Here is a 12,551-nt window from a genome sequence, read left to right as displayed (position 1 = left end):
ACAACTTCCCTGTTACTATCAAGGGAATGACCACCCTTCCAGATATCCAGCCTTGAAATACTAGTGTCAAGCCCAGTAGTAACACTGCTGGATCAAAGGGTATGCACAGTTTGATAACTTTTTGAGCATAATTCCAGATTGCTCTCCAGAATGGCTGGATGTATTCACAACTCCACCAACAATACATCAGTGTCCCAGTTTTCCCGCATCCCTTCCAACATTCATCGTTATTTTTTCCTGTTCTCTTAGCCAATCTGACAGGTATGTAGTGATATCTCAGAGTTGTCTTAATTTGCATTTTTCTGAGCAATAGTGATTTGGAACACCCTTTCATATGAGTAGAAATAGTTTCAATTTCATCACTGAAAATTGTTTGTTCATATTCTTTGACCATTTATCAACTGGAGAATGGCTTGATCCCTTCTAATTTTGTTTGTATTAGTTTTGTTTGTACAAAGGCTTTTTAATTTGATATAATCAAAATTTTCTATTTTGTGATCAATAATGATTTCTAGTTCTTTTTTGGTCGCAAATTCCTTGCTCCTCCACAAGTATGAGAGGTAAACTATCCTATGTTCCTCTTATTTATTTATAATCTCATTCTTCAAAAGGCTCTCTTAGAAGAATTCAAAAAGGATCTTTAAAAAGTTAGAAGAAAAATGAGGAAAAAAATGAGAGCTTTGCAAAAGTTTGGAAAAGAAAAAACAGAAATTATCTGAAGAAAATTCCTTAAAATAGATTTGATGAAATGCAAAAAGCATATAACTCCTTACAAAATAGATATGAAAAAGAAACCATTTCTTGAAAAGCAGAATTTGTGAAATGAAAAAAAAATGGCTATGAACAAAACAAAATACAAACATTTAAAAATTCAATTGGCCAAAAGCAAAAGGAGACAAAAAGAAGCTAATTGAAGAAAATAATTCACTAAAAATTAGAATTAAACAAATGAAAGTGAATACCTTAATGAGACTTCAAGAACCAGTCAAACAAAACTAAAAGAAAATGTAAAATACATCATTGGAAAAAAACAACTGACCTGGAAAATAGATCTAGGATAAACAAAGTTATTGGACTTTCCAAAAATCATGATGAAAAAAAGAGATTAGACATCATCTTTTGGGAAATTATCAAGGAAAACTACCCTAATATCCTAGAACCAGAGGTTAAAATAGCTATTGAAAAAATTCACTGATCACCTCCTGAAAGAGACCCCAAAATGAAAACTTAAAGGAATGTTGTAACTAAATTTCAGAATTATCAGATCAAGAAGAAAATATTGCAAGCAGCTGGAAGAAAACAATGTCAAATATTGAGGAGTCACAATCAGGATTACTCAAGACTTAACAGCTTCCACTTTAAAGGATTAAAGGGCCTGGAATCTGATATTCCAAAAGACTTGAATTACAATCAAGAATCAACTATCCAGTAAAATTGAGCATTATCTTTCAGGGAAAAAAGATAAGAAAAAAAGTTAAAGAGGTAAATAGAATTCTAGAAAACTTAGGTATGATAGACCTTTGGAGAAAATTGAATGGAGACAGAAAGCAATATACTTCAGATCATGATACAATAAAAAGTACATGCCATAAAAGGAAAATAGACCAATAATTACTTGGAAACTAAATAATCGAATCCTAAAGAATGAGTGAGTGAAAAAACAAATCATAGACTAATTAATAATTTCATCCAAGAAAATGACAATAGTAAGACAACATACCAAAGCCAAAGTGGTTATTAAGGGAAATTTTATCTTTAGATGCTTACTTGCATAAAATAGAGAAAGAGAAGATCAATGAATTAGGCACGCAATTAAAAAAATCTAGAAAAAGAACAAATTAAAACCCTCTGATTCAATATCAAATTTAAAATTCTGAAAATAAAAGGGGAGATTAATAAAATTCAAAATAAGAAAGTTATTGAATTAATAATCAAAAGTAAGAATTGGTTTTATGAAAAAACCCACAAAATAGATAAACCTTTAGTTAATTTGATTCGAAAAAGAAAAAAGAAAATAAAATTGTAAGTATCACAAATGAAAAGGGAGAACTTTCCACCAATAAAGAGGAAATTAAAGCAATAATTAGGAGTTATTTTTCCCAACTATATGTCAATAAGTTTGGTAATATAAGTGAAAGAGAGTAAATATTTACAGAAATACAGATTGCCCAAATTAACAGAGAAATTATTTTAATAGCCCCATTTTACAAAAAGAAATTGAACAAGCTATTAATCAATTCCCTAAGAAAAAATCTCCAGGAGCAGATGGATTTACATGTGAATTCCACCAAACATTTAAAGAACATTTAATTCCAATACTATGCAAACTATTTGAAATAATAGAAAAAGAAGAAGTTTTACCAAATTCTTTTTCTGACACAGATATGGTGCTGATACCAAAACCAGGGAGGGTCAAAACAGAGAAAGAAAATTATAGACCATTTTCCTTAATGAATATTGATGCAAAAATCTTAAATAAAATATTAGCAAAGAGATTACAGAAAGTCATCCCCAGGATAATACACTATGACCAAGTAGAATTTACACCAAGAATGCAGGGCTGATTCAATAGTAGGAAAACTATTAGCATGATTTACTATATCAACAACCAAACTAACAAAATCATGATCATCTCAATAGATGCAGAAAAATAATTTGACAAAATCCAACACCTATTCTTATTAAAAACATGAGAGAGTATAGGAATAAATTGAGTTTTCCTTAAAATGATCAGTAGCATCTGTTTAAAATCATCAGCAAAAATCATATGTAATGGGGACAAACTAGAACCTTTCCCAATCAGATTAGGGGTGAAACAAGGCTGCCTCTTATCACCATTACTATTCAATATAAAATGTTAGCTTTGGCAATAAAAGAAGAAAAAGAGATTTTAAGGAATAGGTAACAAGGTAATGGGAAAACTAAATTATCACTCTTTGCAGATGATATGATGGTATACTTAGAGAATAAACTAAAAAACTACTAGAAACAATTCACAACTTTAGCAAGTTGTGGGATACAAAATAAATCCACATAAATCATCAGCATTTTTATATATTACCAACAAACTCCTGCAGCTAGAGCTAGATAGAGAAATGCCATTTGACTTAACTGTAGATAATATAAAATATTTGGGGGTCTACCTGCCAAGGCAAAGTAAAGAACTATGTGAATTACAATTACAAAACACTTTCCACACAAATAAAATCAGATCTAATCAATTGGAAAAATATAAAGTGTTCATGGGTGGACCAAGTGAATATAATAAAAATGACAATACTGCCTAAATTAATCTACTTATTCAGTGACACACTACAGATCTGGAAAAAATAATAACAAAGTTCATCTGGAATAACAAAAGGTCAAGAATTTCAAGGGAATTAATGAAAAAAAAACTGCAAATGAAGGTGGCCTACCTGTACTGGATCTAAAACTATATTATAAAGCAATGGTCATCAAAACTATTTGGTACTGGCTAAGAAATAGAGAAGTCAATCAGTGGAAAAGATTAAGTTCATAGAACAAAATAGTCAATTACTGTTGTAATCTAGTGTTTCACAAACCCAAAGATTCCAGTTTTGGGGATAAGAACTCACTATTTGACAAAAACTGCTGGAAAATTGGAAATTAATATAGGAGAAACGAGGCATTGACCCACACCTTAGACTATATACCAAGATAACGTTGAAATGGGTTTATGATTTAGATATAAATATTATAAGCAAATTAGATGAACAAAGGATAGTTTACCTCTCAGTTCTGTGGAGAAGGAAGAAGTATATTACTGCACATATTTAACATATATTGGATTACTTGCTATTTAGGGGAGGGGGATGGGGAAAGGGATGAATATTTGGAACACAAGGTTTTGCAAGGGTCAATGTTAAAAAATTATCCATGGATATGCTTTTTTAAAATAAAAGCTTTAATAAAATAAAAAAAATTTAAAAAGAACAATAGTATTCCATGTATTCCAATAATTACATGTCACAGTTTATTCAACCATTCCCTAATTGATAGGAAACCTCTCAAATTCCAGTTATTTGCCCTAAGAAAAGAACAATATATTTTTGTATATATTTTTGTACATATAAGTCCTTTTCCTTTTCCTCTTTTGGGATAAAGAACTTGTAATGGTTTTGCTAGGTCAAAGGGTAGGCATGATAATCCTTTAGAATGGATCAGTTAACAACCCTATCAATAGTGCATTAATGTCTCATTTTCCCCACATTTCCTATGACATTTGTCATTTTCCTTTTCTGTCCTATTAGCTAATCTACTAGGTATGAGGTGGTACCTCAGAATTATTTTAATACGCACTTCTTTAGAGCATTTTTTCATATGGCTATAGTTAGCTTTGATTATTTTATCTGAAAACTTCATATCATTTGATCATTTATCAATTGGAGGTATCTTTTTTAATGACTGTTTTCTATATATTTTAGAAATGAGCCCTTTATTGGAGAAACTTGCTTCAAAATTCTTCACACTTATTATTGCTAATTGCATTTCCTTCCATCCCCTTTCACCACCCCTGTATTCTATTCTCTCTCTCTCCTTTCACTCTATCCATCCCCAGTCTTGCTTCTGATTGCCTCCTCCCTACCCTCCCTTCTAACATCCTCATCTCCTTTCTTCCTACTGAATTGTAGGGTAAGATAAATTTTTTTTTTACACCCTTGTGTATATGTTCTCTCTTTAAGCCAATTTAAATGAGAGTAAGGTTCACTTACTGCCTTTTACCTAGTCTCTTTTCCTCCCCTTCACTCTAAAACCTTTTTCTTGTCTCTTTTATGGAAGATAATTTACCCCATTTTACCTCTCCCTTTCCCTTTCTTCCAGCATATTCCTCTCTCACACCTCAATTTTATTTTTTAAAATATTATTTCTTCACATCCAATTCACACCTATGTCCTGTCTATATGTATTTCTTCTAGCTGCTCTAATAATGATAAAATTCTTATGAGTTATAAGTATCATCTTTCCATGAAGAAATATAAACAATAACAAAAACACACTAAGTATTGTTACGCCCCTATAGACTACTCTAACCTGGTAGCTCCTCTTTGAGCTGCTCTTAATGCCCATCTGTTGACGGCATGGCTAGGCCACACTTACCCATCTTCAGGCACCAATCCAGATCCCACAGATAGAGACCACCAGGGGGTAGGGGTGAAGCAAAAGAGAACTTTATTCTTAGATAGCACATATTTATAATTCCCTGAAGATCTGGGGGAAGGGGAGGTCCTCTGGGAACCTGGCATAATGGGATTGGCCCAAGAAGAAGGAGGGGGGCGTCCTAGGTTTTGAGAGCACTAAGGAGGAAGACGTGGTACCTGGGGTCAGACACTGCCTCCTGGGGCTATGCCCTACCTCCACATAGGACTCGCCTACACCTCGGTACCTCTCATCCCTCAAGTCCTCCCACATGCCTTGAACTGCATTCCTTGATCCTAGAGGCTTTTTAACCCTTACAAGTATTGTTCTAAGAATTTTGCAAATATTATCTAACACATCTTCAGCACATAGTAGGTGCTTAATAAATGCTTACTGACTGACTACATCATGCTGTTTTTCTTTTACTGGGGTTCTAGTCAGAACAAAGTTATTAGTCAAACTGGGACTTTAGGAATTTCATTCTGTCATTCTAAAATAACCTGTCAAATTTCAGCTTGATATTCTTTATTTCTTGCATAGTTGTAGTTTTAGTATCTTCATCACCCTATCTCTCCTCCCCCAAAAAAGAAACCTACCAAAAATAGTTATACTTTACCTAGTAAGACTGTATATTTCAAAAGTGAATTTTTTATGTCATTGACAGTTAAAGATAAAAACACCTAACAAATTAGGTGTTTGCTACTTTCCCATTTGCAAAATGACATAGCAATAATAAATTTCCATTCAATTGCCTTAGCAAAAAAAAAAAAAAAAAAAAAAAAAAATGAAGAAGCTGGGCACATGATTTGGACAGAAAGGATGATACCATAAACAAATTAGGAGATCAAGGGATAATTTACCTATCAGATCCATGGAGAAGGGGCAATTTATTATCAAAGAACTAGAGAACTTTATGAAAGGCTAAATAGACAACTTTGATTACATTAAATTTAGAAGTTTTTGCATAAACAAAACTTCCCTTTTAATCTTGTTTGGACAGAAAATGTTACTTGCATCCAGAAAAAGAACTATGGAGATTGAATATAAATCAACACATGCTATGTTCACTTTTTTTCTGTTTTTTTTTTTTTTCTCTCCCATGGTTTTTTCCCTTTGCTTTGATTTTTCTTTCCCAACATGATTCATAAAGCAATGTGTATTAAAAATAAACAAATTTCAAAAAAAAGAAAAGAAAAAAATTGAAGAAGCTTTTAGTTATGCAGGACCACAGACATAGAGAATATTGTCATCATTAGATAGGAAATGCTCAGACCTCAGACAGATTACTTATTTGCTGTTTACAAATATGTTTCCTCCATTCACCAGTGTGACTCACAATCTAATAGAGGAGACAACATGCTAACAACTATGTGCAAACAAGTTATATCATGGTAAAAATGAAATGAAGAAAAGACAAAAAAACTGAGAGATTGGGAAAGGTTTTCTGTAGAAAATGACAATGTAAGTGGGACTTGAAGGAAGGAAGCCAGGAAAGCAAAAAATAAGGAAGAAGGCTTGGATGATGGCCAATGAAAATGCCTAGAACCAAGAAATGGAGTTTGAGGAACAAAAAGCTCATTGTCCGGTGTCAATCCCGCACCGGACTGAAGAGTATGTGACAAAGTATAACATATAAGAATGCTGGAAAGATAGGTTTGATAGGAGAAGAGGGATATTATTGAGCAATTAAAATGTAAAACAGAGAGGATTTTATACTTAAACCTGGAGGTGAGAGGGAATGACCAGTTTATTGAGTAGAAGGGAGTGATATGATATCACAAACAAGGTCATAGTCAGATATGACTGAAATAACTGAATAACAATAAAATTTATAAAGCTGATAACTGGCAAAGACACTACTAACCACTCCTATGATTTCCTAATGTCTTAACTGAGACCTCCCTATAAGAATTCTAGTCATCTAAAGCATTGGAAACCACTTTTTAAAATGTTTCTCCAAACTCTATATTTGTAACCTTGGTCAAATTCTCACCTGCAGTAGTAGTGGCGACCAAATTTGGCCCAGTGATCTCGAACAATTTCCTCCACACTCTGTTTTCGGGCTGCAATGATTGAAAGCCAGACCAAGACTGCCCAAAGTCCATCCTTTTCACGAAGGTGATCAGAGCCTAAGAAGAAAAAAATACTCTACTTAGAGCTAAATTTTGTAAAAGCAAACTTTAAGCATAATCAGAAGTCTATCTTAGAAATTTTTGTTTGATTTTTAATGAAAATAATTGGCTGTATCCTTTGAATTATACTGATATCCATAAATATATTTGCATTTCTATAAAAGCAAAAGCATTTGCATTTCAAATAAAATGCACATGCCTGTACATGTCGATATATACAAATATATACAATGTGACTTAATATTTCCAATCTGTAATGAATGAAATAAAAGAGCTAAGAAAAAATGCATATGTATAGTAATGTCACTCATGTATTGAGACAAAATCTTACTGGACAAATGATGAAGTGAATAGCCATTAGTTTTATTTCACTATTGGGTCACTACATTTTTTTTTAATACTTTCCTGATATAAAAACCTAAATAGTAGATAATATAAATATTATTCATTCTATTTAACAAAAGAGAAAACAATCTAAGAGTACCTAAGTACCCTTTCTAGTATCCCACAGTAAATAAAGGAGGCATGATTGAATGGTGGTGTTTTGAACCAGGAAGTTATGAGTCATTGGTTTTCAGAGAATGAGACTTTGGGGATTAAGATACTAATCCTCAAAAATGGGCAAGTCTTTGAGTACTCTCAGACTCTAATTAGTCCTAATACAGTGAAAGAGAAGAGAGAGGAGAGATTTTTAAAAAGAAAGGAAAAAGAAAAGGGAAGGGAACAAAAGGGTAGGGAAGGAAGAAAGCAAGGAAAGAAAAAGGAGGAAGGAAGGAAGGAAGGAAGGAAGGGAAGAAGGAAGGAAGGAAGGAAGGAAGGAAAGGAGGGAGGGAGGGAGGAGGAAGGAAGGAAGGAAGGAGGAAGGAAGGAGGGAGGGAGGGAGGAGAAAGGGAGGGAGGGAGGAAGGAAGGAAGGGGGAAGGGAGGGAGGAAGGAGGGAGGAAGGAAGGGAGGAAGGAAGGAAGGAAGGAAGGAAGAAGGAAGGAAGGAAGGAGGAAGGAAGGAAGGAAGGAAGGAAGGAAGAAGGAAGGAAGGAAGGAAGGGAAGAAGGAAGGAAGGAAGGGAGGAAGGAAGGAAGGAAGGAAGGAAGGGAAGAAGGAAGGAAGGAAGGAAAAAAAGGAGGAAAGAAGAGAAAGAGAGAGAGGGAAGGAAGGAGGGAAAGAAGGAAGGAAAGAAAGAAAGAAGAAGAGAAGGAAGGAAAGAACAGAGGGCAAGGAGGGAGGGAGAGAGGAAGGAAAGGAAGAAAGAAGGGAGAAAAAAAAAAAACTACTTGAATCTTGCTCACTGATGCTGTGCTGAAAGACTCTCTTTTCTACCTAGTTGCAATTCTATTTCTCCTTATTATATATCTACCATGTCATTGTTGTTGGCTCAGGGAATCTTAGTGGCAAGATATAAAAGCACCTACATGATTGAGAGGCAGGCACTAGCCAAGGTGGTTTAATTCAAAAGGAAAATGAATTACCTGTCCTGCTCTTGCCAATGCTCATGAATAAGCAGCTGATAAAATATCTGATCCCGGTTGCCTCTTTAAACTGGACTCTCAGCATTACTCATCATGTTACTTTAACCTCATCTAACAAACTCTTTGCACTGCTACAAAAATGGAAGTCATTTGGAAGGCATTGGTACAGCTTCATGATTAGCTGCCAAAAACAACAAGGCTGGGAAACACTGCCCAATAGGACCACTTCAAAACCTTTTCTCCTTTTATAGCTGAAAAATTACATTTATTTACTGACTATAGCAAAATACTCTGTTGTCTTAAGATATGAGCTTTGTTTCTTAAATAATAATAACTTTCAGCTGGATTACATTACCTAGAAATCTAAACATTAGTGGCCATTAAGCTTCTATAATAAGACATCATAATTTAGCATCAGAAAGATATGAAGTGCTTTTAACTACTTCAAAATAACACTCCAATCATTTGTAGCCTAGTAAACAACCTAGTAAATTTTCTCTTGGCTTAGATTTTCCCTTGTAAGTGTTAAAGATTTGCCAAGTTTCACAAAGAATCAAGTGGAAAACAAAATAACCTAGTCCAATCTAATTATGGGATTGAAGTTGGTTTGAACTACAAGGAAACTACATAGATCTTTTCTTTGGAAGATTTTGGTGTGCTTTTGAGAAAGGGGAAAAAACAACCTTCCTTAAATGTCTATATGAGGTTGTTGAAGCATATTCTTGCTTCACTGATAATAACCTAAGCCAAAAAGCTGGAATTTGAAGCTTCAAACAACTTGCAGTCATATAGGGAAACTGGTGCTTGGAAACATTAAATTTAATTTGTAAAAATTTTAGTTGAGATCCTCAAGCAATCAGTTCCTCTTGTGACCACATCTTAGATTTACATCTACTGATATCTCCAGATCATAGATATTTTCTGTGTTCACTACTATCTAGTTATACTGTAAGCCCACTAGGCTAGTGAAAAAGCTAACTTTTGTTTTGGGCACTTCCTATATCTTAGTCCATGTACCTGAGAAGGAAAAGAGATAGTGACAAGAAGGCAACTATGAACTGAGCTCTGAGATACTTTTCCCATCTAAATCCTAGATCTTATGATATAAGGTAAAATAAGGAGAACTAAAAGAACAACATTGACAATGACCAGAATTCAGATGAGTGCAGATATTCAAGCAATACAGTAATTCATTAAATTGATGCCAAATACCAGTTAATGAAATATGAATTTCTTCCCCTCAGTCAGGAGGCAGTGGGCCACAAGTAGGGAATGAAGCATGTGATATTACATATAGCCAATGTGTCATTTTGCTTTGTTTAACATTGGGGTTTTTTTGTTACAAGAAAAATTTTGTGGTTGGTGGAGCTATAAATAGGATAGTACAATATTGTTTTTTTAAAAAGGTATCAGCACATTGTTGGTGGAGCTGTGAATGGATGCAACCATTCTGGAGAGCAATCTGAAAAGCGATTTGCTCAAAAAAAAAAAAAAAAAAAAGTATGCAAACTCTGCATACCCTTTGACCCAGCAGTGTTTCTACTGGGCCTATGTCCCAAAGAGATCTTAAAGGAGGGAAAGGGTCCAACATGTGCAAAATCATCTGTGGCAGCCCTTTTTGTAGTGGCAATAAACTGGAAACTGAATTGGATGCCCATCAATTGGAGAATGGTTAAATAAGTTATGATATATGAATGTTATTGGAATATTATTGTTCTGTAAGAAACGACCAGCAGGATGATTTCAAAGAGATCTGGAGAGACTTACACGAACTGATGCTAAGTGAAATGAGCAGAACCAGGAGATCATTATACACTGCAACAATAAGAATATACAATTATCAATTCTGATGGATGTGGCTCTCTTCAACAAGGAGATGACTCAAACTAATTCCAATTGTTCTAATGAAGAGAGCCATCCACACCCAGAGAGAGGACCCTGGGAACTGTGTGGACCACAACATAGCATTTTCTTTCTGTTGTTTTTGCTCACATTTTGTTTTCTTTTTCACTTTTTTTCCCTTCTTGACCCAATTTTTCTTGTGCAGCAAGATAACTGTATATGCTGATGTTTCTAATTGAGGCATGTCTTTGAGGAGGTGTCAAACTCTGCTAATACTTAAGTACTATGTTGGTTTCTCAAAGATGTTTGCATTATATGCGACCAGTTTTCAAAATATTTTAGGGTCGACATTTCTAGTACAATAGGCATGAAGCTGTGGTTAGAGCCACAAATCTCTGAACATTGACCAAAATAAACGCCAGGGCGAGTGGAGGTTAGAGTGGCTTGATTTAATCGTCCAGGGATAGCATCTGCTTTTAGCCCTAGAGAAGGTACTGCTCATGTATGGAGTACATCCTCTGATGAAATTAACATTCGAATTGGAAGTTCTAAAGGAAGAACTACTCGATTGTCAACCTCTAGTAGTTGTAGTTGTCCAGGGGTTAAGTCTTGGGTTGGTACCATGAATGAGTCGAAGGATAAATCCTTGTAGTCAGTGTACTCGTAGCTTCAGTACCATTGATGTCCTATGGCCTTAACTGCAAGATAAGAGTTGAAAATTTCATCTATTCTATAAAGAATGCGAAGGGAAGGAAGGGCGATTAGGAATAGGATAACTGCTGGTATAATTGTTCAAATAGTTTTGACTTCTTGGGCATCTATAGTACTGGTATGTGTTAGTTTTGTTGTGAGCATTAGAATTAGCACATAAAGTACTAAGGAGCTAATTAAGAAGATGATTATGAGTGTGTGGTCATGGAAATATATGAGTTCTTCTATGATGGGAGAGGTAGCATCTTGAAAGCCCAACTGTATAGGGTATGGCATAAGATATACAGGGGTTAAACCTATAATTTAACTATGGCAAAGTTATGTAATCGTTATTACTAATATCTTTTGGAGAATGTCATAATGGTTATGGGGTTGACTTGAAATCAACTTTTTGGGGGGTTTGATTCCTTCCTTTCTTGCCATATATTGGATTTAACATATATTTTAATATATTTAACATATATAGGAGATTTAGGGAAGAGGATGAGGGGAAAGAGGTGATAATTTGGAACAAAAAGCTTTGCAAGGGTCAATATTGAAAAATTACCCATGCATATGTTTTATAAATAAAAAGTTTTAATTAAAAAAAGGTGTCAGCAAAATTTTTTTAAAGAAATGGATATAGAATCAATCAATAAATAAACATTTATTAAGTGACTAAGGTACAAAAAAGAGGCAAAATGCAGTTTATTCAATAAAAATTTATTAAGTGCCTACTATGTGCTAAGTAGTAGGGATGCAAAAGAAGGAAAAAGACAATATTTGGCTTCAAGGAGCTTATAGTCTAATGGAGGAAACAACATGGAAACATATATATATATAAAGCAAACTATAAATAGAATAAAAAAAATTAACAGATGCTGGAATCAAAAGGTGTTGGGGAAGGCTTCCTTTTAGTTTTTTAATTTAGTTATTTATTTTACATTATTTCATTTAAAGAAAACCCTGGAGATCAGAAAAAAGAGGAATACTTATTCTTTTAGAGGATGAAACCGAAGCCCAAGAAAATTAATTAATTTTTTTCCTCCATTGAGGGAGTTGAACTAAAAATATTTTAAAAGTCTTACATAGTAATATATGCACAATAAGGAAGAGAGAGGGGGGAAAGAGGGGAAAAATGAGAGAGAAAAGAAAGGCGGAAAGAAAGACAGGAAGAAGAGGAAGAGAGGAGACAAAGAGATAAAATGAGAGAGAGGGAGGGGAGGAGAGAGAGAGATAAAGAGAACTCCTTGCAATATGTACAGC

The 12,551-nt window shown here is 34.2% G+C and overlaps 1 protein-coding gene across 1 annotated transcript in view; it reads right to left on the bottom strand.

Annotated features, from left to right (window-relative positions):
- The window catches only part of PGM5 (phosphoglucomutase 5), a 288,406-nt gene that overhangs the window by 50,583 nt on the left and 225,272 nt on the right, over nucleotides 1–12,551 (bottom strand). Inside the window, exon 8 of the mRNA XM_031943510.1 lies at nucleotides 7,151–7,286. Coding sequence (XP_031799370.1) covers nucleotides 7,151–7,286 — 136 coding nt within the window. The remainder of the gene's footprint in view (nucleotides 1–7,150; nucleotides 7,287–12,551) is intronic.

The sequence above is a fragment of the Sarcophilus harrisii genome, chromosome 1 (genome assembly GCF_902635505.1).
Source record: "Sarcophilus harrisii chromosome 1, mSarHar1.11, whole genome shotgun sequence".
Taxonomy (NCBI): Eukaryota; Metazoa; Chordata; class Mammalia; order Dasyuromorphia; family Dasyuridae; genus Sarcophilus; species Sarcophilus harrisii.
This window is presented reverse-complemented; position numbering and strand designations above follow the sequence as displayed.